Source organism: Oryctolagus cuniculus, chromosome 21 (assembly GCF_051225735.1).
Source record: "Oryctolagus cuniculus isolate XC-2025 breed Fujian yellow rabbit chromosome 21, ASM5122573v1, whole genome shotgun sequence".
Classification (NCBI taxonomy): Eukaryota; Metazoa; Chordata; class Mammalia; order Lagomorpha; family Leporidae; genus Oryctolagus; species Oryctolagus cuniculus.
In genome coordinates, this window is record NC_142887.1 from 9,123,363 (window position 1) to 9,150,791 (window position 27,429).

A 27,429-nucleotide genomic window follows, 5' to 3' on the forward strand; every position below is an offset into this window, starting at 1 on the left:
AACAAAATTACAACAAACGTTTATTAAGCCGTAATTTCCACAATATTCTAATTCTGTTCTGAAATCAATCTACAAATATCTCTACATAACACCAAGTCCAGTGATTTAATAAATAAGATTGTAGATACTGCAAAAAAAAAAAATGATTCTAAGCCCAATACATTAATGTCTAAGGTTCTTGTAGAATCAGTCTCCCAAATAGAACTAAAAAGCACAAACACCACTGTGTTCAAACCAAACAGATCTACAGCGTCCAATTAACGCTATATAAAATGTATAACCCAAAGCACGAATACGAGTGGAATCGTGAATGCGCTCTTGACAAGGTGCCTCACCTCACAGGGTGATGCCAGTCGAGGGAGATAGCTGCTTTGCTGGCCTAGAAGCGTGTGCTAATCCCGGTGCCATCACCCGGGAGCAACAGCACCACGCAGGACGCACGTGTGGATGTTACAGTGACACGGCGCGACCTCCGACCCTGCACAGAGGGCATCGGAACACAGGGTCGATGACGCCGTGAGCCGCCACGGGTTCCCCGTGGACGATGCAAACGACAGTCAGCTCGTGCCACCACGAGAAGCCGGTACCACTGCAGATCCTGGTGTCGAAACCCAGTGAGGAGCAAAGCACAGAGTCCAGTGTCGGAACAAAGCCGGGCCTTCCCGCCAGAAGCTGCGCCTGGCACGCCGGGCGTCGTCCAGGGCGAACTGTAAGGGTCCCGCTGCAACATACGTCTGTGTCGTTCTGTCACTCACACGAGGAGACCAGAACGTCTACACTCAAACTGGTGACGCGCTTCTGGGTAAAAGCTGGGAGGAGCCCTGGGAACTCCTGCTGCCCCCTGCCACCAGCTGGCTCTGGTTACATCCGTCAGCAGGTGGCAGCCGCGAGGCTGCTGTCACCACGAAGCCCACCCCAAGCAGGGATTCAGGGTTCCCACCAGCAAGGAGCAGCGTCAGCCGCATCTTCAGAGGCTGCGCCGTCTGCCCGACATCTGTCACGCTCCACCTCTCCTGAGGTCTGCTGAGTGACAGCCCCACCGGTGAGCACAGGGCTTCCGCCACGCCTTCATGGCAGCCCTCCTGGGCCTGCGAGTCGCGTTGTAACTCTCCCGACGACAGACCCCAGCCTGCACCCCGCACAGCGCCTGCGTGGCCCCCTGTGAAAACCTCCCCGGTGGCATTCGCCTCTGGGCGCCGGCCCTCGGTCACCCCTCTGATGAAGAGCCCAGCACGACGCACAAGGCCTGCTGTCGCGATGCTGTGGCTTCAGGAGCGATTCCCGGCAGAGGCGTGAAGACAAGACGCCAGGGATTGCAGCGTGGCTCCCGGCGACCCCCCAGGCCCGCACACACCCAGGGCTCTGCCCGGCCACGTCTCCCACCCTACAGGCTAGCTCCTGGGATACTGGCGCCTGGGGACGCCAACACCATGAAACTGAAGACATCGAAGCATGGTAACGGATCCCCAGCGACTGTCACCGGAATGTCTGGGATCACACCCCGTGAAGCACAGCTCTAGCCGACCCTCCAGCCCTGAAGATTACAAGTTTCTCTTCCAGGTATGAGAAATGTGTACAAAAATACATTTTTCCACATACAAAAGTGAGAAAAGAGAGATGGCGAGGGGAGGCCAAATGCCCTACAAAGCTTCTGTGGGATGGAGAAATAAACCAAGAAAAAACCCCAAACTATTTGGGGCCAAGAATTTTCCTGAACAAAAGTGGAATCTGTGTATTAAAAATCGCTAAAAACGTTTCGCAGCTGGCATCGAGGGCATCGATGAGAACTCCAGATAATGCGCTCAGCTCAAGTGCTCCGGCGTCACCAGTTCCCCCTAGCGAGGACGCCGCTGTCCCCCGAGTGCAACCAAAACGGGAGGGGCTCCAGGGTCCATCCTTAGCCAACTGCTGACGGCCGTCTGCGCCTGGCGAGCTCAGTGCCCTGCACGCCCGGGGGAAGCCGGGGAGGGAGAGCAGAGGGGAGGCCACACCCAGCCCAGGACGGTTTCACCACCAGGCATCTCCCTGTGGCCACAAGGGAGGAGGCAGGGCAAGGGCCCGGCTCCCTGGCGCGGTGCAGGGTGCTGGTGTTCCCCTGGCCGCGTTTCGGCACCTAAAGGTGGCACAGCCGGTCGCAGGGAAGGACGGACGTCGCTCACACCTGTGCCAACGTGGATTGGCTGTGAGTCTAACGACAAGACTGGAATGGCTTCCATCCAGAGTCCAGGATAAAGGCTCAGCCAGGCAACCCTGGAGAACAGGGAGACCCGGACGCAGGAGAGACTGGGTCCCGTGATGTGCACCTTAGAAATACAAGCTCCAGACATCTTTTTCCTGAAACACAACTTCACACACAAGCTACCCAAGAGCTGGCAGACAGCTAAACCTTCAGGCTGACGCCTGGGCGACCGTGAGGTCTGAGCGCCCCCAGATCTGACAGGGGTCCGTGCGAATCCGCAGGAGGGCTCTGGGGGACAGGTGCCATCCCCAGCAGCCTGCGAAACCGCCTCCTGCAAAAGCCAGCTCCCTTCCCAGTGAGATCCCAGTGAGATCCCAGCAAGGGCCCATCTTCCCCGAAGCTCCCCGGCCTGGGACCCACACAACTGTCCACCCACCGTGGACCCAGAGATGACCTCAAACGAGGACACAGCGCTCTGCAGACCAAAAGCACAGAGCATGCGTTGACACCAGGATCTCCTGATGACCCCAGGCTGCTTTGTGAGCAGCAAGCAAAGGCCAGGAGTCCCGGGTCAACCACAACCAAACCAAGCAAACGAAGCAGCTGAGGGCGCAGCGTTCCCGCGCAGACCACAGCCGGGAGTCGGCCAGCAGGCGCTGGGGCTTCAACACCTCCCCGGCTCTCGGCATCAGGCCCAGAGATGTGTCCCAGCCCCGTCCTTGCATTTTCCTTTCGGGAATGTGGAGGTTAAAATACACCCGAGGACAGAGGAAAATGGACCTCGGGCCTCCCCGAGGATAATGGAGCGGGGCTTTGCAGGGCCTGGCGGGGCCGGCTAGGACCCGAGAGAGGGTGTTTTATCCTCAGGCCAAAGTGTGCACATCTGCAAAGTCAACAGCAACCAAGGACCTGGAAAACACAGCTCCACTTTGGAACCTGAGAACGCGCGCGCTGACCTCACCCGCCTGTCCACACGCTCGGAGGCAACCGCGCCGGGACCTTCCCGAAACACGCGGCAGCACACTCTCCCCTCAGCGTACAGTCTTAATAAACTTCACTCCATCTGCCCGCATTAAAAAAGCCTTACAAAAGATGTATTTAAATGCTTGAAAAAGTAACATTATGCTCTATGCACAGATAAATCTCTCTGACTGTACAACTAATATGGTTACAGCCTTTGTTTAAAAAATGTTCCTCCCGCTGCCGACACGTGGCGTGGCGTCAGACAGACGCCCTCCTCACACCCTCCCAAAGTGCCACCGTCTCGCTCAGCAGTGTTTATTAAGAGTGTTTAGGGTTGTTGCTATTTTTTTTTCTTCCTTTTTGGTTTTCCGAGAGCCCGCGCTGGTGGAAGAGGACCCAGGCGGCCGGCCGACCTTCATTTGTCCTTGTTGCGGTCCAGGCTCTCCAGCACCCGGTTGAGGCGGATGTTGAGCAGCCGGACCTGGTTCTCCAGGTGCTCCAGCTTCTCCTCCACGCCGGGGCTGCCGGGGCCGCCGGGGCCGCTGGGGCTGCCGCGCCAGTACAAGCCCATGGGCCCGGTCATGAAGTAGACGGCCACGACGAAGCAGAGCGGCAGCACGGCGCTCTCGGGCTCGCCCTCGTACTTGTGCAGGATGTACACGCACGACATGGAGAACAGGACGACCCGCACGATCCAGAAGAAGCGGCCGAACAGCAGGTGCAGGACGCTGAAGGTGCAGCCCAGGGTGAGAGACAGGAACCAGTAGGCCAGGAGGACCACGCCCACCAGCAGCAGGGCACGGGCAGGGCTGTTGGCCACCGAGGCCGGACTGAAGTACTGGGACAGGTTGGAGACTGCGGGACAGAAGAGAGAAGCAGGGCGGTCACTCACATGGGACTCAGGGATCTCTCCAAGCCGGCGCTGGGCCTACAGGGCCCTGGTGGGGCCGGCGTCGTGGCACAGTTCTGGTTAGGCTGCCACCTGTGATGCTGGCATCCCATGTGGTTCAAGTCCTGGCTGCTCCACTTCTGATCCAGCTCCCTGCTAATGCACCTGGGAGAGCAGCAGAGGAAGGCCCAAGTGCTGGGGCCCCTGCACCCACATGGGAGACCCAGATGGAGTTCCAGGCTCTCAGCTTCAGCCTGGCCCAGTTTGGGCCATTGCAGCCATTTGGGGAATGAACCAGCAGATGGAAGATCTCTCTCTCTGCCTTTCAAATCAATCAATCAATCATAAAGAAGGGAGGGAGGGAGGGAGGGACGGCCCCAGCAACACCTCGAGGGACTGAGAGTGTCGTCCCCATCACGGAAAGCTGAGACAACACAGGGCAGCCACCAAACTGTCCGCCAACTCCCAAGGCAATAATCGTCCCGTTTGGGGTGGAGCTTCCCTTGCAGCTACGTCAGTCAGTTCTGGCCAAGGACAGGCATGAGGCAGTGTTCTGTGCCAGCTGAGGGTCCTTCCCTACAAGTAACAGGAACATGGTGCAACAGCCAGAGCTGCACAGCCCCCCCCCCCGCCCCGGGCCCTAAGGGAACGGACAGCGTGGAGGGTGCCGTGGTCCTTAGGACAATGTGCCTCAGAGCCAGCACATCTGCTCGCCACCTTCCTGTGAGCGTCCACATAACAGAACTAAGCTTCCCGCTCACGTAAACCACTGTTAGCTCCGTCTGCTATTCAATCTGAACCCAACCCTAACCAGTACCCGCTCATGGAGCTCCATGTCAGAAACGGAGGGCGAGGGGTAGGCGCTGTGGTAACAGGTCAAGGCTCCAGGGCCGGCGCTATGACGTAGCGGGGAAAGCCACCGCCTGCAGTGCTGGCATCCCATATGGGCTCTGGTTCGAGTCCCAGCTGCTCCACTTCTGATCCAGCTCCCTGCTGTGGCCTGGGAAAGCAGTGGAAGGTGGCCAAGTCCTTGGGTCCCTGCACCCACGTGGGAGACCCAGAGGAAGCTCCTGGCTTTGGATCAGCCCAGCTCTGGCTGTTGTGGCCAATTGGGGAGTGAACCAGCGGATGAAGACCTCTCTCCCTCTCTCTCTGCCTCCCTTTTTCTCTCTCTGTAACTCTTTCAAATAAATAAATCAATCTTAAAAAAATAGGTTAAGCCTCCATCTAGAGTGCCAGCATCCCATATGGGCACAAGTTCAAGTCGCGGCTTCTCCTCTTCCCTGCTCTGGCCTGGGAAGGCAGAAGAAGATGGCCCAAGTGCTTGGGCCCCTGCACCCACATAGGAGACCCAGAAGCTCCTGTCCTGGCTTTGGATCTGCCTAGCTTTGGCCATTGCAGCCATCTGGGGAGTGAACCAGCAGACGGGAGACCTGTCTCTCTGGTCTCTCCCTCTCTAACTCTTCCTCTTATATAGATACTGATTAAAAAAAAAAAAAAAAGAGGGCGGGGCCAGTGCTGTGGCCCAATGGGTACAGCCATCACTTGGGATTCCTGCCTCCCACGTCAGAGCTCCAGTTGGAGCCCCAGCTACTGCGCCTCTGATCCGACTCCCAGCTACTGCAGCTGGGAAGGCCAAGGAAGGCAGCGGCCCAAGTACGTGAGCCCTGCGTGGAGCCCCTGGCTCCTGGCTTCAGCCTGGCCCAGCCCTAGCTATTGTGGCCCTCTGGGGAGTGAACCAGCGGATGGAAGCACTCGCTCACTCACTCACTACCTTTCAAATAAATCAATCGATCTTAAGAACAGAAGACCGGAGTGAATGGAGCAGCGCGTTCTGTATGGGAAATCTCCACGGAAACGCTGAAAGAACAGTCAAATCCAAGCGTTCCCACCGAAGCCGGAGGGCCACACGACTGTGGGCCTCGGCCGCGTCCCGCTTCCCGTGTTCACGTCCACCCGCAGGTTGCAGGCGCACGTGGAGTCCATCATGCACCTCGAACGACAGCGGCATCGTCCGCAGAACCAGGGCACCAGCACCGCACCCGGCCATGTTGCCAGTCCCACGGCAGCCTGAGTCTCCCAGCGACCCGGAAACACATGTGCAGCTGTGTCCGCGTGCCACAGCAGGACCTGAGCCCACGCCCCACGTCGGCCTCCGCTCTCACCCAGGCGCTGACGAGGGCCCGGGCAGGCAAGTTCTGGAGCCGTGCTTCTCCGGGTTGATTCGCTAGCAGCACTTCACTCTGTTTACCTGACTGCTTCCTCGTGGTGGCGGTTAGCGAGGGAAAGGTGAGTGAGACCCCGAGCGCGTGCACCGTCCACCAGCAGGCCCAAACCTTTAGGTCTTAGGTTTGCTTTACTGCCTTTAAAGTATATATACTTTATTAATAAATGTATTTGAAATATATATTAATATGCATATTTCAAAGGCAGAGTTACACACAGAGATTTTTCCATCTGCTGGTTCACTCCCCAAATAGCCACAATGGGAGGGCCAGGCCAGGCCAAAGCCAGAAGCCTAGATCTCCATCCAAGTCTCCACGTGGGTGCAGGGACCCAAGCCCTTGGCCATCTTCCTCTGCTTTCTTAGGTGCATTAGCAGAGAGCACACGTGGCTCAGTCCACCCCACATGCCGGATCAGAAGCAGAGCAGCCAGGACTGGAACTAGTGCGCCTGATGTCGGCATCGCAGGCAGCGGGGTTAACCCACTGCGCCACAGTGCCAGTCCCCTTCCACACTCTTAAAGAACACACAGTTCCGAAGACCCTCGAGAGCTTCTGCTCCTACGGGCTCTGCCCACCGCAGCTGACGCAGAAACTAACACTTGCTGACACCTAGGGGTGGGGTCTGGGAGGTGGTGGCCATGAAAGGGGCACGGGATTGGTGCCCATGGAAGCGGCCCCTCCAGCCGTCACCGCTTCCACCACGGCGGACGCTGGGAGGTGTCCTTACAGCACCTCCAGGACTGTGGGAAAGAAACGCCTGCTGCCTAGAGGTCGTGGATTTGCTCTAGCCGCCCAGGCTGCCGAAGGCGGCAGGTCCCGCAGATGAGCACGTTTTCATGAAAACCACTCTTTCCCAACGCGAAGCCGGCGGCAGTGAGCACAGCAGTGGTGCTTCCGTTCACACACTCGCCGGCCTCTCGGCAGAGACCGCATCCTCACACCTGCGTGAACTCACACAATGCCAGCCACACGTCATCTGGAGTCACACACCGACAAGGCAGAGAGACACGGATGGGATGTTAGGAGGAGGCTGCTTAAATCCAGGGTGATCAAAATTTATCACCTCTGTGTCCCCGATACAAAACTACCGAATCCAAGGGGTCTCGGGGACCCAGAGACCCACACAGGTGGGGAGGGACATCTGCCCAGCCCAAGCTGAGAAGCAGGTCTGCCCCAACCTTCTGCTGTCTTTCTGCAGGGCGGTTCCGGGTGGACTGCGTCCCCTCCCGTGCACACGTGGCCCCCTGATCCAGTGTCCCCTCCCGTGCACACGTGGCCCCCCCGACCCCAGTGTCCCCTCCACATGCACACGTGGCCCCCCTGATCCAGTGTCCCCTCCACATGCACACGTGGCCCCCCCGACCCCAGTGTCCCCTCCACGTGCACACGTGGCCCCCCCCGACCCCAGTGTCCCCTCCACATGCACACGTGGCCCCGACCCGTGTCCCCTCCCGTGCACACGTGGCCCCCCTGACCCCAGTGTCCCCTCCACGTGCACACATGGCCCCCCTGACCCCAGTGTCCCCTCCACGTGCACACATGGCCCTCCTGACCCCAGTGTCCCCTCCACGTGCACACGTGGCCCCCCCGACCCCAGTGTCCCCTCCACATGCACACGTGGCCCCGACCCGTGTCCCCTCCCGTGCACACGTGGCCCCCCTGACCCCAGTGTCCCCTCCACGTGCACACATGGCCCCCCCGACCCCAGTGTCCCCTCCACGTGCACACGTGGCCCCCTGACCCCAGTGTCCCCTCCACGTGCACACGTGGCCCCCCGACCCCAATGTCCCCTCCACGTGCACACGTGGCCCCCCTGACTCCAGTGTCCCCTCCACGTGCACACATGGCCCCCCTGACCCCAGTGTCCCCTCCACGTGCACACGTGGCCCTCCTGATCCAGTGTCCCCTCCACGTGCACACGTGCCCCCCCCGACCCCAGTGTCCCCTCCACGTGCACACGTGGCCCCCGACCCCAGTGTCCCCTCCACGTGCACACGTGGCACACGTGGCTCAGTCCACCCCACACGCCGGTGAGGGAAGAAGCACTTTCCACGTGAAGGCACCTGCCCGGGGGCACTGGGACAGGAAGGGCCGGGGTGTGGCTGTGCCCGGCACCCACCTTGGCTGGCCTACCCTGGCAGCAGTGTGCCTATCTTCCCCTTCCGTGCGGAAGGCCTCGCAGGCTTCCGAGGAAGGCCGCCAGCCGGTGAAGGCGGGAGGCTCTAACTCACCCTTCTGACTCCCAGTGCTCCCCTTCCAGAAAAGTCTTTGGGGCAGCAGAGCTAGAGGACGACGGCTGTGCCCGTGCATACCCACACTGAGCGCCGGACATCTTTTTTATTTAAAAAGATTAATTATTTGAAAGGTAGAGCAACAGAGAGAGAGGGAAAGATAAAGAGAAGTCTTCCATCTGCTGGTTTGCTCCCCAAATGGCCACAATAGCTGGCGCTGGACCAGGCTGAAGCCTGGAGCCAGGAACTCCACCCAGGTCTCCCACATGGTGGCAGGTGCCCAAGGACTTGGGTCACCTTCTGTTGCCTTCCCAGGTGCACTGGCAGGGACCAGAAGCAGAGCAGCCAGCACTCCGATACGGGGATGCCAACATCACAAGGGGCGGCTTAATTGTTGCACCACAATGCTGGCCCAGCACTTGACGCTTTAACCAACACCCCAAAAAATTCTGAAGGAGGAAACTTGAGCCTGCTGCTCACTGGAACCTTTTCTGCCAAATCTGTAACTCTGGTATACGATTCCCTGCCCAAGACACACATCCCCCAGGCCTTCTGACGCTTTGAGCTCACGCAGCACGGACAACGGGGAGACCACGACATGCAAGCTGGGTTGTTTCAGCCCCGGGATGTGCCAGCAGCTCTCATGAAGAACAGGCACACGCTTGCTCGGTTCAGGTCCCGTCCGCAGTCAGGAGGCTGCTCCCGCGCTGCTGTCTCGCCCTCAGCTGCACGCAGCTCCTTGCAGTCAGCTTTGCTTCTCCGGGGTTCACTGGTCGCAGATGGAAACACTGGAAGTGGAATGATCTGGGCCCGTGGAAGTGGATTGCGTGCAATTGCTGCATCCAGGCCCTGTGTTGACTCAGCCAAGTCCCAGGAGGGGCTGAGGGCCACACAGCACCCTCCCGATTGACCACACCGCAGCCTCCAATCCTCACCCTGAGCAGGGAGACATCCTGAGCAGGAGAGGCCTCTCGAAAGTTGAACCCAACAAACTCAAGGCTGGAAATGGGTCCCCCAGGGCTGAGGGGCGACAACAAACAGCAAGTGCACCACACCCCGCTGTGGCCTTCAGCCAGTGCGCATCTGCAGAATGGGGGTGTCCAGGACCCACAGGGGCACCGGGAGTCTGCAGGCAGCACGGCTGCGTGAGTGTCCTGCGGCTGCCACGCAAAACCACACACGCCGGGGGCTGCAAACACCACCAATTCCTTCCCCACAGCCCTGAAGGCCAGAGGCGGGGATCCAGGGCGGCAGGCCAGGGCTGATCTGCAGGCTGGGGGAGGAGCCCTCCTGCCACCTACACAGGGGTGCCCGGCCTCAAGGCTGCATCGCTGCGGCCTCTGCCTCTCTCTCCAGACAGCCGTCTTCTCTCTATTTCTTTGTGTCTCTGTGTGCGAATTTCCCACTTTGTAGAAGGACCGTGGGCAGTGGATTTAGGATCCACCCAAATGCAGGAGGAGCTCAGTGAACTCGATCCTGTCCCCAAGAAGGCCACTCACAGGTCCCGGGGCTTCAGACATGGACACAACTTCAACCCATGACTGGCTACAGCGGGACCCACATCCTGCTCGTCTGGCAAGGGGGCTGTGTGCCAGGCACCAAGCCGGGCAAGGGCGCAGCCTGCCAAAGACGGGCACCTACACAGCTGCTGCTGAACTCCCATCCAGCCGGACAGGAACCCTGCGTGCCGGGTCTCCCACAAGCGTTCCGAGCAGACAGAAGCCCACACAGGTCGTCACAGCTCACCGCTGGAGGAATTTCACGCGTCCTGCATGACCCCGAGGGGAGAGCTGGTCTCTTGGAACTTCGCCCGTCACACCTTTGCACTTGGCAGTGTCCTTCTGACGTAACAACACACAGCTACGGGCACGCTGTCGGCTCAGTCCCTCTGGGGACTCACCAGACCTGGAGGTGGAGCTGGTCTCGGGGACCCTGAGTAGGAGGCCGCCACAGACTTCTTAGCAACAGAAGCGGCAGCCTGGACCAGGGTGGTGGAGCTGGGAAGAGAGCCCACCTGGGCAGGCCAAGTGCACAGAGTGGCCTTGGCCCTGGGGAGAGAAGGAGAGCAGAAGGGCCACTCTGGGAACTCCTGTCCACCTGGAAGAGCATGGGGCATGCTGGGACAAAGGCAGGCAGAGGGACGCGCTGAGACTCTTGGGACAAAAAGGGGCAACATCTCTGGGCACACCTGGAGCTGTCACTCATGGAACCCTGAGGCCATGCCACCAACCCTGCCCCGTGGTCAGGTAGGGATACCGCCAGGCCACCTCGGAGGGAGGGTGCGAAGGTGGCCAGAACCAGGCTACCTCCCTGCCTCTGCCCCACCACCCACCAAGACCAGTGTCCATCTCCTCCCAGGAGTCCGAGGAGGGCGGGACAGTGCCCGCCGCGGTTAAACTGCACCAGCCCTCTCGGCTACACACAGATCAGCTTGCACCCGGCGATCGATCTGCATCACGCGGAGGGTGTGGTCGACTGCCCGCAGCTTCCATTCCCACTCCCTCCAGCCAGCCTCCCAGGACCACGTCGCCCAGCACCCCCGGGAGCAAGGCGCTGGACAGACTGGGCCCCGCCCTGGAGCTGCCCCCGTACTGGGGCTTTGGAAAGTGAGCGAGGCAGGGGCCACCCTCCTGCTCCCCTGGCACGCATGCGTCCAGAAACCTCGGGGGTCCTGCAGCGGCATGTGGAGTCCAGTTCTGTGCTGCCGGCAGAGGCTTCCTGGTGCTCGGTTCACGGCTGAAGCTGTACGCCCTGGAACGAGCCCAGCGGCGGCAGCCCCGGCAAACCAGTTTGGCGGTGTCCAGGGCCAAGTGCCGCTTCAGCCCTTCTGAGGATTCTGGGAGTGAACCATTCTCTATGAAATCCCTAAATAACTATGCTGGCTTGAGGGATCCATTTCATCGGAGCACCACGCCTGTAGTAGGGTGGCCTCCTGGGGACCCCTACCCCTCACCGCAGTTTCTGGGAAACTGCAGCTCTGGTGGGCCTTGTCTCTGTACAACTATCACAACAACAAATGCCCACCGCCTCGCCCTCCGCCAACCTCCTCCTGGACCACCCACCAAGGGTACCGGCTCCAGACCTCATGGATGACCAGAATCAAACAGCACCTTACAGGAACGACCCACACCTACCGTCAAGTCCCAGGACGTCCAAGAGCTCTGTCCACACTTTCCACAACGTCTCCACAAGCATATCCACCCCCAAGACGAACCTCTCGGTCAGCCTGGCCAGGAACTGCGGAGACAAGAAAAGGGTCACTCTGGCGACCCGCCACTCCTCCGCGCCTTCCCGGGGGCGCAGCAGCTCAGGAGTGGGATCGCAGACACATTGTCCCCACCGACAGCCGCTCAACCTCACGCGGACAGAGCTGCTCCCTTCTGTTTAAACATGCATGCCTGTAGCTGTGCCGTCCCCTACAGACAGACACCTAGGATGCCCCACCTTGTGCTATCAGACTGCGATCCAGAGGCGCCCACGTGCACACACACCGGCTCAGGTGTGGAAGGTAGCCACCTTGGGGAGAACTGGTCACAGCATTTTCAATGACATCCCCTGGCCAGACGGTTCCTCCAGGACAGGGGTGTTGGGGCTGAACCACGCGGCCAGCAGAGCCAACCACCTCTGAGCTAGCACTGTGGCCGGGCAGCTCACTGCCTGGGTTCCAATCCCAGCTCTGGAGGGGGCGCTGTGGTCCAGCAGGTGAGGCCGCCCGACTGAGCTGTGCCTCCCACATCAGACTGCCAGTGTGAGTACCAGCTGCTTTGCTTTTTTTTTTTTTTTTTTTAAGATTTTCTTTATTTATTTGAGATGTAGAGTTACAGACAGAGAGAAGGAGAGACAGAGAGAAAGGTCTTCCATCTGCTGGTTCACTCCCCAAATGGCCACAATGGTCAGAGCTGAGCTGAGCTGATCCGAAGTCAGGAGCCAGAAGCAGCTTCTGGGTCTCCCATGCGGGTGCAGGGGCCCAAGCACTTGGGCCATCTCCCACAGCTTTCCAGGCCATAGCAGAGAGCTGGATTGGAATAGGAGCATCCGGGACTTGAACCGGTGCCCATACGGGATGCCGGCACCACAGGCGGAGGCTCAGTCTGCTACGCCACAGTGCCCGCCCCTGCTAACGCAGCTGGAAGGCAGCAGAGGATGGCCCACTATCAGATTCCTGCAAGCCAGTAGGAGAAGCATGGACGGAGTTCCCAGCTCCTGGCTTTGGCCTGGACCAGTGCCAGCTCCTGTAACCACTGGGGGAGTGAACCGAGGATAGCAGAGTTCTCCTCTGTCACTCTGCCTTTCAAATAAATAAATATTAAAAAAAAAAATCCCCGCTCTGCCTCTGATGAAATGGGGCTGTGGATATTAAATATTCTGAAGCCCTCTGGGACTGCAGCTAACAAGCGGGCTAACAGCGCCCACTTCAGGCGGTTACCTCGCGTGTCAGATGGGACATTCGTGTGAAATGCAGAGCACAGAGCGACAGCTGACAAGCGGGCTAACAGCACCCACTTCATGCAGTTAGCTCGCGCGCCCACTTCATGCAGTTGCCTTGCGTGCCCACTTCACGCAGTTAGCTCACACGCCCACTTCATGCGGTTACCTCGCGTGCCCACTTCACGCAGTTAGCTCACACGCCCACTTCATGCGGTTACCTCGCGTGCCCACTTCATGCAGTTAGCTCACACGTCCACTTCATGCGGTTACCTCACGTGCCCACTTCACGCAGTTAGCTCACACGTCCACTTCATGCGGTTACCTCGCGTGCCCACTTCAAGCGGTTACCTCGCGTGCCCACTTCATGCAGTTAGCTCACACGTCCACTTCATGCGGTTACCTCGCGTGCCCACTTCACGCGGTTAGCTCACACGCCCACTTCATGCAGTTAGCTCACGCGCCCACTTCACGCAGTTAGCTCGTGTGCCCACTTCATGCAGTCAGCTCTCGCGTCAGATGGGACACTCGTGTGAAATGCAGAGCACAGAGCGAACCTCTGAGACTCCCACTGGCAGCTCAGATTCTAGCAGAAGCACTGACCCTGAGCCTCCTGCAGGGACATCGGCCGTGAGACATCGTCCAGCTGCAGGCACTCAGGGACGTGTGCCCCTAAGGACCACGTGGACCCCACCCACCAACGGAGAAACACGGCTCCAGCTGCACGATGGGACTCTGATTCATGCCACGCCACGGGTGACTCTGAAAAGGCGATGCCAAACGAGAGACGGCAGACACGCAAGGCCAGCTGTCAATGCGTGTCCCCGCGGAACACCCAGACTCGGCAAACGGACAGAAAGCGGAGCAGGGCTGCCAGCGGCTGGGGTGGCTGCGGGTATCTTTGTGAGGGGATGAGAATGTCCTGAAATTGTGGCGACGGCGGCACAACTTGGTTGAATAAACTAAAATCCATTCAGTCAAAGACTTCAAAAATACAAAAGGCAGAGAGACAGAAAGAGACAGAGAGAAAGCCCCCATCTGCAGGGGTTCACGCCCCCGTGCCCGCGTCAGTAGGGGCTGGGTCAGGAGACCAGAACTCAATCCAGGTCTCTCGCACGGACGGCAGGGACCCAACTGCTTGAGCCGGCCAGTGCAGGAAGCTGGACTTGGAAGCAGAGCCGGGACTTGAACCCAGGCACTCTGACATGGGCGCAGGCGTCGTGAGCATCTGCACCAAGTGCCAACCCCTGGACTGCACACTCTAAAAAGCGGACACAAGAAACTAAAACACAGACCACCATGATGAGGAAGCCGGGCGGAAGCCCACAGACCAGGAGAAAGAATAGGTGACCCCGCGCTCCGTGGGGGGGTGCACAACACCCGTGGGCGTCAGAAGCAGAAGCACAAGGCAAAGGCTTCCCGAAGCTGAGCGAGGTCCCCCCCCCCCGGGAGCGGAGCTCATGCGCAATGCAGGCTCTCAGCCCCCCCCCACCCTGGTCATGCAGCTTCGGGCGCCGGGAGGTGGGGGTGGGCTGTTTTCACAGCCCTCGCGCGACGCTGATGCACACCCCAGGTTGCACACCCCAGGTTCATTCAGAGCACCCCTGTGTACACTGCATACAAAGAAACTGAGAAACCCAAACACACTAGGCAATGGAGGACACGCGAGACAGCAGTCTGCTCACCTAACAGACGGCTGCCTCACGGCAACACAGAAAAGTACCTAAAATAATGCCAGGTGCAGACACACACCGCAGAGGAGCCAGCCTGCAGCCTCGCGAGTTAACTTCTGCCTGTGAGGCCGGCGTCACATGAGCACAAGTTCGAGTCCCACCTGCTCTGCTTCCAATCCAGCTCCTTGCTAATGTGACTGGGAAGGCAGCAGTTGATGGCCCAAGTGCTTGGGCCCCTGCTACCCAAGTGGGAGACCCGGATGGAGAGCCTGGCCAACCCTGGTTGATGCCACCATTTGGGGAGCAAACCAGAGGATGGAAGATCTCACCCCCTCTCTCTGTAACTCTCCTTTCAAATAAATAGATCTTTAAAAAAGAAATACATTCCAGAATGCATCCATGTTATGCTTTTTGATAGGAAGTTTGAAAACGGGTACAATGAATCGACAGGCTCAGGGACATGGACCGAGGTGGTGACGAGGACGGCAGAGTGACGCCACACCCGCACTGCTACAACCTCTAGAGTACAGGCGACTGGGCCACGTTTGTCAGCACACAGCCATGTCTGCCACTTGTCCAAATGGAGGCAAAAGGAAGGCTGTACGAGGAGGGGCCGGCAGCCGCGTCCACGGCACCAGCTGCCCCAGGAAGGGCCCGAGGGGCAGGTCTGCGGGGAAGGCGCGCCCTTACTGCTCTCACTGTCCAACCCACTTCCTCAGTTTTCTCAGCTGGGAAATGGGATGAGAAAGGAGTCAAAGTCAGAGCCTGTGAGGACCTCGGCCCGGAGCCCAGCACACAGCAACTGCCCAAAGCACGGAGCTGCTGTCCCGAGTGGCCGCGAGGTCGCCCTGGCTACGCCTTCCCCGGGACTCGAGCCTGCAAGCAGGTGCTGCAGCCCCCTGCACCTGGCAGGCACGGCGGGAGCAGATCCAGGGCAGAGGCTCTTTCCCGGGGGGAAGCACTGCCCCCCCTCCAAGGGCAGGGAGGCGAGGATGGATCCGGGCAGAACCTCGAATCTGCAGGTCCGTGTGGGGTTGGCCCTGCCGCCAGCTGAGACACAGGAGCCCTGAGGGGAATGGCACGGCTGAACCGTGTCCCTCCACGGCTGGGCTCGGAGACCGGGTCTGTACGGAGGCGATGAAGTGAAGACGGGGGTGTCCCGAGAAGAGGCGGGGGTACAGGCGTCTGCAGAGGGTTGACCCGTGAAGACGCAGGGAGCAGCAGTCGCCAGCGAGCCGAGCAGCAGCCCGGGCGAAGCCAACCCAGCCGCCTGCTCAGCCCGGACCTGAGGCCGGCGTGATCACGCAGTTCTGCTGTTCACATCCGAACCACTCAGCACAGCTGGCTCTGCCGGGGAAGGGGCCGGGGGCGGGTGCCGCCCAGTCAGGCAGCGGCGCAGACTCGGATCAGGCTTCCAGAGGCAGCCACCAGGGTGCGCTCTACAGGCAGAGGCTGGGTCTCCCCACCTGACAGAGGGCAAGCAGCACAAACACTCAAAGCCGTTTAAGTTGAGCGCACGGCCAGCGACGGGACGCGATGAGAAGGAATCGGCTGCAGGCCAGCGACGGGACGCGATGAGAAGGAATCGGCTGCAGGCCAGCGACGGGTTGCGATGAGGAATCAGCTGCCCGGCCAGCGATGGGGCGCGATGAGAAGGAATCGGCTGCCCGGGCAGCGATGGGACGCGATGAGAAGGGTGCCTGACCCCTGTGCTCTTCCTCCCTCGCCCCATTCCACTAGACAAATGCCCACGAGGCAGCCTGCAGCACCCCGGACCTGTGCTCCCCAAGACTGCCAGGGTCACCCACACAAGGAGCCCAGGGAGCCAGGACGACTCCAGGTCGACGTCACACAGCATCGTGGACGCCATCTGGGATGGAAAATGCTATCAGGGAAAAGCCAAGAAAACTGCAATGCAGTACGGACTGAGTAACGGCCTAGCGTTTAAGCCCGTGTTCCCCATCAGAGTGCCCTGTTGTAATCCCCAGCTCCACTCCCGACTCCAGCTTCCTGCTAAAGCAGAGCCTGGGGGCAGCAGGTAAAACCTCAAGTGGCTCGGTCCCTGCCACCACAGGGACACCTGGATCGAGTTCCTGGCTCCCAGCTTTGGCTCAGCCTGGTCCAGGGCCACTGCGGGCACTGGATGAGAGAACTAGCAAACGGCAGGTCTGTTTCTTAGATCAATATAATTTTAAAACAACAAACAAACCATAACGTGGGGCCAGCAACGTGGCACAGCAGCAGGTTAAGCCACAGCCTGCAAGGTCAGCATCCGAGTGTCGGCTCCAGTGCCTACCGCTCCACTTCCCACTCAGCTCCCTGCTAATGCGCCTGGGAAAACAGAAGAGGATGGCCCAAGCCCTCAGGTCCCTGTCACCCATGTGGGAGACCTGGATGGAGTTCTAAGTTCCTAGTTTTGGCCTGGCCCAGCCCTGGCTGCTGCAGGCATTTAAGGAGAGAAGCAGTGAATGCACAATCTCTCTCTCTCCCTCCCTCCCTCTCTCCCCCCTCCGTCACTTTGCCTTCAAACAAATACATAAATCTTAAAAGAAATGAATTTAAAAGACCATCAATTCAATACAACGTGTAGACTTTGGATCGCAATTTTACAAAAAAAAAAAAAAAAAAAACCTGTCAGGAAAATGGAGTCGGGTTAGACACTCAGGCATTGTAAGTGTGATGATGGCATTGTGGTTTATTTTTTAAAGATTTTGTTATTTGTTTGAAAGGCAAAGCATCAGATACAGAAGGAAAGACACAGAGAGAGGTCTTCCATCCACTGGTTTACTCCCCAGATGGCCACAAGCGCTGGAGCTGGGCGGATCTGCAGCCAGGAGCCAGCAGCTTCTTCCTGGTCTCCCATGTGGGTGCAGGGGCCCAAACACTTGTGCCATCTTCTGCTGCTTTCCCCGGGCCATCAGCAGGGAGCTGGATCAGAAGTAGAGCAGCCAGGACTCGAACCAGCAACCACATGGGATGCCGCCATCACAGGCAACAGCTTTATCCACTACACCACAGCGCCAGCCCCAGTATTATGGTTTTGATTTTTACAAAACTTTTGGCAAAAATGCAGACTGAAATATTCCAGGGTGAACCACCTACCACGTCTTAGATCAGCTTTAAAACACTACTTGGCCAGCGCCGTGGCTCGCCGTGGCTCACTTGGCTAATCCTCTGCCTGTGGCGCCGGCACCCTGGGTTCTAGTCCCAGTTGGGGCACCAGGTACTTACTAGTCCCGGTTGCTTCTCTTCCAGTCCAGCTCTCTGCTATGGCCTGGGAGGGCAGTGGAGGATGGCCCAAGTGCTTGGGCCCCTGCACCCGCATGGGAGACCGGGGGGAAGTACCCGGCTCCTGGCTTCGGATCAGCACAGCACGCAGGCCCTAGTGGCCATTAGGGGAGTGAACCAACGGACGGAAGACCTTTCTCTCTGTCTCTCTCTGTCTATAACTCTCTCTCTGTCTTCTCTCTCACTGTCTAACTCTGAAAAAAAAAAAAAAAAAACACAACACTACTCAAGGCCAAAAGTCTTCTAATGAGGGGCTGGAGCAGCCAGAACAGTAGCGACACAGAGCTCCCTCCCCGCCTGTGTGTGTGGACAGCCACTTGCACATGAAAATGAGGGCAGATGGGCAAATGTAGGGGCCTGCAGCCTTAGGGAAACAAAGCCCAGCCACTGCCGCAGGACGGGACGGGATCGCTCCAGCTGGGGACTGCATCAGGCCCCTCCTGCCACAAGGCCAAGGGCAGGGCCAAGGCCTTCCTGGGTGTGAACTTCCCAGGCCCACGCAAACCAACCCTGAGGAGAGCCAGGCTGTAGGGGAAGCGTGCCTCGATGAGCAAGCCAGAGAGGGCTAAGGTTCCGCAGGTGCAGGGTTCCAGGCAGCTGGAGAGCACATGGAAGTACAAAGCAACACGCGTGTGGATCATGTGTGAATGCCGGCAGGGAGAAGGCACCATGAGGGCCCAAGGTCCCTGCTACCAGTGAGGAGACCCAGATAGAGTTCTAGGCTCCTGGTATTAGCCTGGTCCAGCCGCAGCTGGCGTTTGAGTAGTGAACTGACAGGTGGAGGATCTGTATCTCACTAACCTTTCAAATAAAATGAAGGGGTAGGTGCAGTGGCATTGTGGGCTAGGCCTCTGTTGCAGTGCCAGCATCCCATGTGGGCGCCAGTTCATGTCCCGGCTGCTCCTCTTGCAATCCAGCTCTCTGCCATGGCCTGGGAAAGCAGTGGAGGATGGCCCAAGTGCTCAGGCCCCTGAACACGAGACCCAGAAAAACCTCCTGGCTCCTGGCATCGGATCATTTGGGGAGTGACCCCACAAATGGAAGACCTCTCTGTCTCTGACTCTACCTTTCTCTGTAACTCTTTCAAATAAATAAAGTAAATCTCTAAAAAAAATCAAATGCAACGAGAAACCCTGACATTAAAGAAAAAAAAAAAACTCTCAGGTTTTTAAAAAATTTGAATACGGGCTATGGAATACAACTTAGTGAGATGTCCGGCACTTACTATGAGATGGCTCAGTCAAAAAAAAAAAAAAAAAAAAAAGTACTTGTGCGGTATGTTCGTAGAGAAAAAGAAAAACAAGCTTGCAGAGACGCGCGAGGAGCCGGTGAGGCCAGGTGGAGGGTTTCTGGCTGCCCCGGCCTCTACTTTCTGGTGACGTGAAGATGTCTGAACAGAGAGGCGGCACCGTGGGGCAGCAGTGTGCGCAGGCAATCAAGGGCAACGTGAAGGTTTCCGAACAGAGAGGCGGCACCGCGGGGCAGCAGTGCGCGCAGGCAATCAAGGGCAACGCTGCTAACCCAGAGCGGGGAGTGGCAACGGCGTTTGTGCTCAAGATGCTCCCTCCCCCCCAGCAGCAAAACCACAAGTGTCTTAAAAAGGAAGGGCCGGCCTGGCGCAGCAGGCCAAGTCTCCGTCTAGGACACCGGGGCCCCCGTCAGGGCGCCGGCTCGAGTCCTGGCTGCCCTGCTTCTGATGAACTCCCTGCCCACGTGTCTGGGAAAGCCGTGCAGATGGCCCTCGCGCTTGGGCCCCTGCACCCACGTGGGAGACCCAGACGCAGCTCCTGGCTCCGGCCTGGCCCAGCCCTGGCCCTCATGGCCATTTGGGGAATGAACCAGCGGGTGGAAGCTCTCTTTCTTTCTTCCCTCTTACTCCCTGTCACTCTGCCTTTCGAGTAAGTAAATAAATCTTGGAGAGAGAGAGAGAGAGAGAGCGAGAATGAATCAGTAGCTCAGGAGAATGGCAAAGCAAACAAAGCAGTTTCCAGAAATAAACACCGCTGGACTCTTCAGTGGATGCAACTCTGCAGGAAGCCTCCCTGGCAGGGTTTGGGGAGCAGCCCCCACTTCCGCTCAGAGCAGTCTGGAGAGAACCCCGAAGAGGACACAGGCAGACAAAACTCAATCTAAGTTGTTGGCTATCGGGGAGCAGTGACCACAGGGTAGCAGCAAGGACCTTCCGGGAGCTGAGACAGCCCATCTGGATTGGCACGCCGGTGATAAGCGTGCCCCGTGTGTGATAAGCGTGCTATGGGGTGTTCCATTACGCTGCAGACTGGTGCACATGCAGGGAAGTGCACACATTATACTTCAATCAAAAATAGATGGCCAGCATCGTGGCGCAGCAGGCTAAGCCCCACCTGTGACACCTGGATCCCATACCCTAGCATGGGTTCGAGTCCCGGCTCCCTGCCCACACGTTTGAGAAGGCAGCAGAAGTTGACCCAACTGCTTGGGCCCTTGCCACTGTGTGGGTTTCAGCCAGGCCTGTCACAGCCGTTTGGGGAGTAAACCAGCAGGAGGACGATCTTCTCTCTGCCTTTCACATAAACAGTCTCATTTAAAAAAAATTAATATGTACAGAGGCTTTGACTCAGCAGCTCCATTCTTACCAATTTACAGATGAAACTGTCCATGTGCACGCAGCACAATGTCTACAGAAAGACCTCCACTGTGGTCCCCTGAGCACTGGCAAAGACAGGCCAAAGGTCAACGTCAGGGGTGGAACCAACTGCCGTGCCCCCTCACAGCCACCTGGTCTTGGTAGCCTTGGAGAAAGAACGGAGCCAAGCTCCGTGCCGTCCCAAGAGCTAAGGAGGCACAAAATAAACAAAAACCCAAACCGGGTGTGTGTGTGTATGTGTGTGTGTGTGCGCCACGGCTCACTAGGCTAATCTTCCGCCTGCGGCACCGGCACACCGGGTTCTAGTCCCGGCTGCCCCTCTTCCAGGCCAGCTCTCTGCTGTGGCCCGGGAGTGCAGTGGAGGATGGCCCAAGTGCTTGGGCCCTGCACCCCATGGGAGACCAGGAGAAGCACCTGGCCAGCCACAGTGGCCATTGGAGGGTGAACCAACGGAAAAAGACCTTTCTCTGTCTCTCTCTCTCACTGCCCACTCTGCCTGTCCAAAAAAAAAAAAAAAAAAAACCCAGCGAAGCAGGACCCGTGTGCATGTTTTCGCTGCTGGGGGTGGCGGTTAGCGACGGCCAGACTGACAGCCGCCCTTCTCATCTATTCGAAATCATTTTCCAAGCAACTGTGAGCAAGGAGGAAGAAGCCCGTTTCTCAGCGCGCCGTTCAGGAAGTCCCCAGCCCATGGGCCCAACGGCAAATGCCACCCCCTGTGAACCTTGCCCCACTGTCCTGTGACTTCCTCCACGCCCAGGCCCCTGCATCCCTGTCCTCCCCTGTCCTGTCTTCTTAGCTCTGGCATTATCAGCACGTCGGGTGTGCCAAACCGTAAGTCCTGAGTGACCCGACCGCCTCTTCCCCCGCACACCCGGCCCAGGCCAGGCCAATCCCCACCCCGGGGCCTCTGCTCTGACTGCTCCATCTGCCCAGTGTGCTCTCCCCAGCCCCTGCCTGGGTCACTCGCTGGACTCCACTCTCCCAGCTACTCTCAGGTCTGCAAAGGCTCCAAGGACACACGTTGCCGGCTCCCCACCGCTCATCGGCAGAACCGTGGGCAAGAGATTCAATCTTTCTATGCCTCGACCTCCTCACCTGCAAACGGAGGTGAAAACAGCCAAACCTCTCGCAGAACAGTGCCGGGCCCACTCACCGTAGGCAAACAACCATGTCACCTTCGCATGTGCAGCTTATCACTGCCCGTTCACCTGCCACGACCCCACCATGGAGGCCCCCTGGGAGGGACCACCTGGTCCAGCTTGAGCGCCACGTACAGCAGGTGTAATGCCTTTTTTTTTTGACAGGCAGAGTGGACAGTGAGAGAGAGAGAGAGAGAGAGAGAGAGAGAGAGAGAGAGAGAAAGAGAAAGGTCTTCCTTTGCCGGTGGTTCACCCTCCAATGGCCGCCGCGGCCAGCTTGCTGCGGCCGGCGCACCGCGCTGATCCGATGGCAGGAGCCAGGTGCTTCTCCTGGTCTCCCATGGGGTGCAGGGCCCAAGTACTTGGGCCATCCTCCACTGCACTCCCTGGCCACAGCAGAGAGCTGACCTGGAAGAGGGGCAACCGGGACAGAATCCGGCACCCCGACCGGGACTAGAACCCGGTGTGCCAGTGCCGCAAGGCGGAGGATTAGCCTAGTGAGCCACGGCGCTGGCCTAATGTTTTTAATTGTGGAGAAACGCACATAACATGACTTGCACGTCAGCCACCCCAGAGCACACAGTGCAGTGACATTGTGCGCGTTCCCAATGTGGGGTGACCATCACCCCAAATCAGCTAAGCAGGAACAAACCGCACCCCCTGCCCCCAGCAAATGCTCTCGCCGCCTCTCCTCTTCTCGGTGTGGCACACACACGGAGTCACACGATCCGTGGCTGCGTTCACTTTTGCAAGGTTCATCCATGTGTCAGCACAAATCCTTTTTCCTGGCTGAACCGCACTCCACTGAGTGGCGGGCCCGTTCACCCACTGCCGGGCACCTGGGCTGGCTCCACTTTTTGGCTACCAGGACAAGCAGTGCTATGAGCGCTCCCGCACCAGGTGCTTGGTAACTTTTAAATGAACGACTGAATGCAGTTCCTGTTGTCCATAAATATTTAATCACACAGTGCCTGGTTCTGCACGACTCAGCAAGCACAGTGAACCCCCGTTCATCTCCTGTGCACACGTGAGACGCAGAGGCAGAGCAACAGGCCCACGCTCGCAGACAATGAGCGGCAGAGCTGGATTCAGACCCACTTCTAGTGGTCAGCAAGGCCCATGCTCGGGACACGAGGCCCCGGGTTTGAGCCAAGTCCTAATTAGAATACGGGGTGTCTCTTTAAGCACCGCCAAACCTCACAACCCACAAAGCAGGGCTGGCTATAATCAGGAAACCCAGGCAGACCCAGTTTTCCCTCAATTAAAATTAACACACCAGTCTCCCCCACGCGGAGCCTGCCCCAGCCACACTCGGCGGGAAATACAGCCAGGGCGGCCTCGTTCCAGACGCTTTACCGTCTGGAGGATCGGTGGAGCCACTGGCTCCACGCGCACCCTGCCTGGGTTCAAACTCTCCCTGACTGCCATTCCCTCTGAACCCACCCCTCCACCACGCTGTGGCCTCGGTTTTCTCATCTGTAAAATGGAAGCAGGCCTGTTGCCTGTCGTGCTAAGGGAGAGAAGTGGTCGGCACCGTCCACACATCAGCAAGAGCTCTGACCCCAGGACACACAAAGGTCCTTCAGCACCCGGTGCGCGTGTCACGTCTGTGGCTTACACCCTCCCGCGGAGCTGTGAGCTGAGACACCCGCCCCTGTGCTTGCCCTGCAGGAAAAAGGCAGACCTCCTTTCTGTTCTGAAACAAAAGATTTCGGCCCAGTGCTGTGGCGTAGCGGCTAAAGCTGCCGCCTGCAGTGCCTGCATCCCATATGGGCACCGGTGTGAGACCAGGCTGCTCCAGTTCTGATCCAGCTCTCTGCTAATGGCCTGGGAAAGCAGAAGATGACTCAAGTCCTTGGGCCCCTGTACCCCTGTGGGAGACCCGGAAAAAGCTCCTGGCTCCTGGCTTCGGATTGGCACAGGTCCGGCCGTTGTGGCCAACTGGGGAGTGAACCAGTGGATGGAAGACCTCTCTCTCTGCCTCCCCTTCTCTCTCTCTCTTTCAGATAAATAAATATATCTTTAAAAAAATAAAAAATAAAGCAAAGATTTCCGCCTTTAAACAGGCCAGGCAAGGCAGCGTGAAGTCAGAGAGACCCAGGGCAACCTTCTGGCACCAGGGTGTTCTGTGTTGGGTCTCTCTCCTTCCTGCCCCGGCTAAGGACAAACAGCTCTCTCCTCTGGCCTTGCACCGCTTCCTAGGTGGGAGACACACCCGGGGCAGGTCGGTCAGAGCTCAGCATTGCTGACCGATTCACCTGCTTTTCCCGGCAGCCACTCGGAACATCAGCCAATCTGATCTGCTTTTCAAACAACCAATCGCGGTCCAGCAGGTTAAGGCCCCACATCCCACACTGGAGTGCTAGTTCAAGTCAGGGATACTCACGCTCCCAGCCAGCTCCGGCTAATGCACCTGGGAAGGCAGCAGCGGGCGGCCAGTGGGTGAGCGGGCCCAGCTCCGGCCTGGCCCAGCGGCTAACTGCTGCAGGCATTGGGGAGTAAAGCAGCACACGGAAATGTTCTTTCACACAGAAATTTTAAAAACTGAATAAACTGTTTAATTAAAAAATGTTAAACATTTTTAAAATTAGTTTTCGACGGGCAGAGAGACAGAGAGATCTCACCCTGATTCAGTCCTCCAAATGCCTTAAACAGTGGGGGCTGGGCCTGGACTTGCGAATCCAGTCCAGGTCTCTGGGGTGGGCAGCAGGGACCCAACCACTTGGGCCACCATGGCTGCCTCCCGGGGTCTGCCGTGCCAGGAAGCCGGCGTGGAGCAGAGCTGGGTAAGGAACCCGGGCGCTCCAGCGCGTGTGCTACCCACTTGGCCAAACGCCTGCCCTGCCCTGGGTGTTAGAGGGTTCCCCACCCCACCCCTGCCCTGCACTGACCTGGGTGTTTGTGGGTTCCCCACCCCACCCCTGCCCTGTCCTGGGTGTCAGTGGGCTCCCCACCCCCGCCGCTCCATCTCAAGGATGAGAAAACTTTAACCCTGCAGAGTTCTCCAGCAAGGCCGTGCCTCGTGGATTTGCACCCTGGCCTGAGCCAACAGCTGGCACTAACTGGCTGCCACAGTGAGCCAGGAAGGTACCAACTCCTCCAACTGCAGCCTCATAACGGAGCCGTTCACCAGATAAAGACACGGAGCTCGAAGAAGCGAAGCCACTGGCCTGGCGCCACCGGCTTTCCAGGGGGCAGAGACCCCAGCCCAAACTTCTCTCCACTTCAAGACCCCAGGGCCAACTGCCAGCGAAGCAGTAGCGGGGAGCAGGGCGCGGGCACGCACCGCCCCCCTGGCCCCCGACTTCCCCTTTCTCCGCGCCGGGGCGGCAGCGGGGAGAGCTCGCGGGCTCCCGCGCAGCCTCAAAGCAAGCGCGGCTGCAGGTGGAAGCCCCGCGCCCGGAAGGCGCTCGAGCGGCCCCGCCACGAGGGTCGCCGGGGCGCGCGCGAGGCCGGAAGACGCCGGGAGGCCGGGGCGCGCGGCCGGCGCCTGGCTCACAGTGGGGCCCATTCAACGCCGCGAATGAATGAAACGCAGCGCGGCCGGCGTCAGCGCCGCCCTCCGGGCCAAAGTCCAAGGAGAAGCCGGGCGCCGGGAGAGGCCACCCCGCGGCCCTGCGACCCGGCCCCGGTCGGCAGGCCTGGGCCCCTCGCCCCGCGCCCCGCCGGACCGCCGGCTCCGGAGGCCGCGCGCGACCCAGGCCGGCCCCGGGCACCCCCACCCCCCACCCCCCACCGCCACCACCACCGGGCGCCAGGTGCGGGGCGGCCCCGCAAGGTGACCGCGGGCGCGGGCCCAGCGCCCACCTTCTGCGCGGCGCGCACGTTGTCCTCGCCGAACAGGCTGCCGACGCTCTGCGAGAAGGTGTTGACCGTGCGGCGGTAGCTGTTCTTCTCGGCGCCGCCGCGGCCCCGCGCCCCCTGCGCCAGCGGCCCGAGCAGCAGCAGCAGCAGCAGCAGCGGCGGCAGGAGCCCGGCCCGGGCGCGGGGCCCGGCCGAGGAGCGCGCGCCCATGCTCGGCCGCGGGGTCGGCTGCGGGGTCGCCGAGCGGGTCGAGGACCGCGTGCGGGGATGGCGTGGGCGCGCTCGGGGGCCGCGCGTCGCTCCTCCGGCCGCCGCCGCCGCCGCCGCGCCTCCCGCCCGCCCCGCCCCGCCCCGCGCGCACGGGCGCCGGCCCTGCCCACGCCGCGCCCCGCCCCCACGGGGCCGGCCCTGCCCACGCCGCGCCCCGCCCCCACCCTCCCGGAAGCCGCCCCGGGGCCGGGGGGCGTCTGGCGGCCGGGGAGACTGGGTTCGCTGCGGAGAGCGCCCCGCGCCTGCAGAACTCGGAGCCGGCTCAGCAGGGCGGAATGGGGCGAGGGGGCACAGCACTGCCCCCAGACGCGCCCTTCCCGAGCCGACGGAGGTCCGGAGCCGCTGGGACGGGAGGGTCTTCCCGGGGATTAGAACCCGAGCGGGTGCGGGGGCCAGCGAGGCCGCCGGGTGTGACCGAGTCGTGGTCACTTCGGGCAGCGCCAGGACCTGGCTGGCCTCTGAGGGGCCCGGGAGGCCCCCACCCAGAGCCCTGGAGGGACAGCGCGGCCCGAGGGGCCCTCCGCGGGCGCCCCCATGGCCGGCGCCTGTTCCTCCGCCTTCGGGGAACGGATCTTGAGCGCAGGCGCCCCTCTGCTGTGTGTGTGTGTGTGTGTGTGTGTGTGTGTGTGTCCACTCTGGCCGTGGCCAGCCCCGATGCCCCCATGCTGTGAAACTTGAGTCCGGCCTCTCCTGTTGCTAGTGGACACGAGGGATCCATTTGCTTCCGGTGTCAGCAGATAATCAGCCTCGAGTGGGAGCTGCTTCGTTCACCGGTGACAGTAAAGGGCTTTTTATTATTATTATTATTAATCACTTCAGGTTTATTTATTCGAAAGGCAGAGTTACAGAGAGAGGAGCGAGCGAGAGGTCTTCCATCCGCTGGTTCACTCCAGATGGCCACAACGGCCGGAGCTGCGCCATCTAAAGCCGGGAGCCTCCTCTGGGCCTCCCACGCGGGTGCAGGGGCCGGGTGCAGGACTTGGACTATCCCCCACTGCTCTCCCAGGACATAGCAGAGAGCTGGGTTGGAAGAGGAGCAGCCGGGACTCGAACTGGCGCCCACATGGGATGCCGGTGCTTCGGGCCAGGGCTGTAACCCGCTGCACCGCTGCACCGCAGCACCGGCCCCTATAATTATTTATTTATTTATTTATTTTGAATCTGACTCAGACTGGGTCCGAGTCCTGGTGCTCCGGTCCCCGCTGAGTTCAGTGTTAGGTTTTCCTGAGCATCTTCTAAAACGCGAGCCCAGTGGCGTGAGCCGTGTGGGATTCGCTGCCAGTGCCGCCGCGCCCTCTCTTGCCTCACACTCTTGGGTACCGTGTTTTGCCGGCTCCTGGATGTTTGTTTCCGTGCAGTTAGAATGGTTCTTCTGAGTTTGTCTCCTGTCCGTTTATTTCATAGACTCAATTATCAAACCTTTACAGGGTAGAAACTTTCCCTTCCCTAGACATCCTGAATCATGAGACAACCAGAAAAATAAAACTTAATTTTTGCTAACCCAAAGAGTGAACTATTTTGTCTTTAAATTTGCAACCCCTGGATTCCCCATCAGGTTTCCACAGGTCCCCTGGCGGCTGGGTGTACTCCTCTGTGAACTGCCTGTTCGCATCGTGGGACTTTTTTTGGTGGTGTTTGTGGTCAGTGAATTTTGAGGTAATAGAACAGAACCTACAGAAAATACAAAAAATCGTGTGGCAGCTCTCCAGGAGT

At 59.4% G+C, this 27,429-nt stretch overlaps 1 protein-coding gene across 3 annotated transcripts; it reads right to left on the bottom strand.

The window, feature by feature from the left end:
* Window positions 1-25,795, bottom strand: BRI3BP (BRI3 binding protein). 3 transcript variants are annotated; one of them, XM_051838782.3, is made up of 3 exons: window positions 25,450-25,790; window positions 11,623-11,725; window positions 1-3,997 (listed from the first exon to the last, which is right to left on the bottom strand). In XM_051838782.3, the coding sequence occupies exons 1-3, from the start codon at window positions 25,654-25,656 to the stop codon at window positions 3,558-3,560; spliced, it is 750 nt and encodes a 249-aa protein (XP_051694742.1). In that variant the 5' UTR covers window positions 25,657-25,790; the 3' UTR covers window positions 1-3,557. The 3 variants fall into 3 exon arrangements, with proteins under 3 accessions (XP_051694742.1, XP_089179623.1, XP_089179622.1); XM_089323497.1 differs by lacking the exon at window positions 1-3,997 and adding an exon at window positions 8,221-9,257 and having other exon boundaries at window positions 25,450-25,794; XM_089323496.1 differs by lacking the exon at window positions 1-3,997 and adding an exon at window positions 9,264-11,324 and having other exon boundaries at window positions 25,450-25,795.
* Between the last annotated feature and the right edge of the window lie 1,634 nt (window positions 25,796-27,429).

Bases quoted from the DNA above. Each gene is read 5' to 3' on its own strand.
- BRI3BP (XM_051838782.3), bottom strand. From the start codon at position 25,656: ATGGGCGCGCGCTCCTCGGCCGGGCCCCGCGCCCGGGCCGGGCTCCTG. The intron at 11,726-25,449 runs GTGGGCGCTGGG...TTGTCTCCGCAG, and splicing joins ACGTGCGCGCCGCGCAGAAG to TTCCTGGCCAGGCTGACCGA. The intron at 3,998-11,622 runs GTAGGTGTGGGT...TCTGTCCCGCAG, and splicing joins GGACGTCCTGGGACTTGACG to TCTCCAACCTGTCCCAGTAC.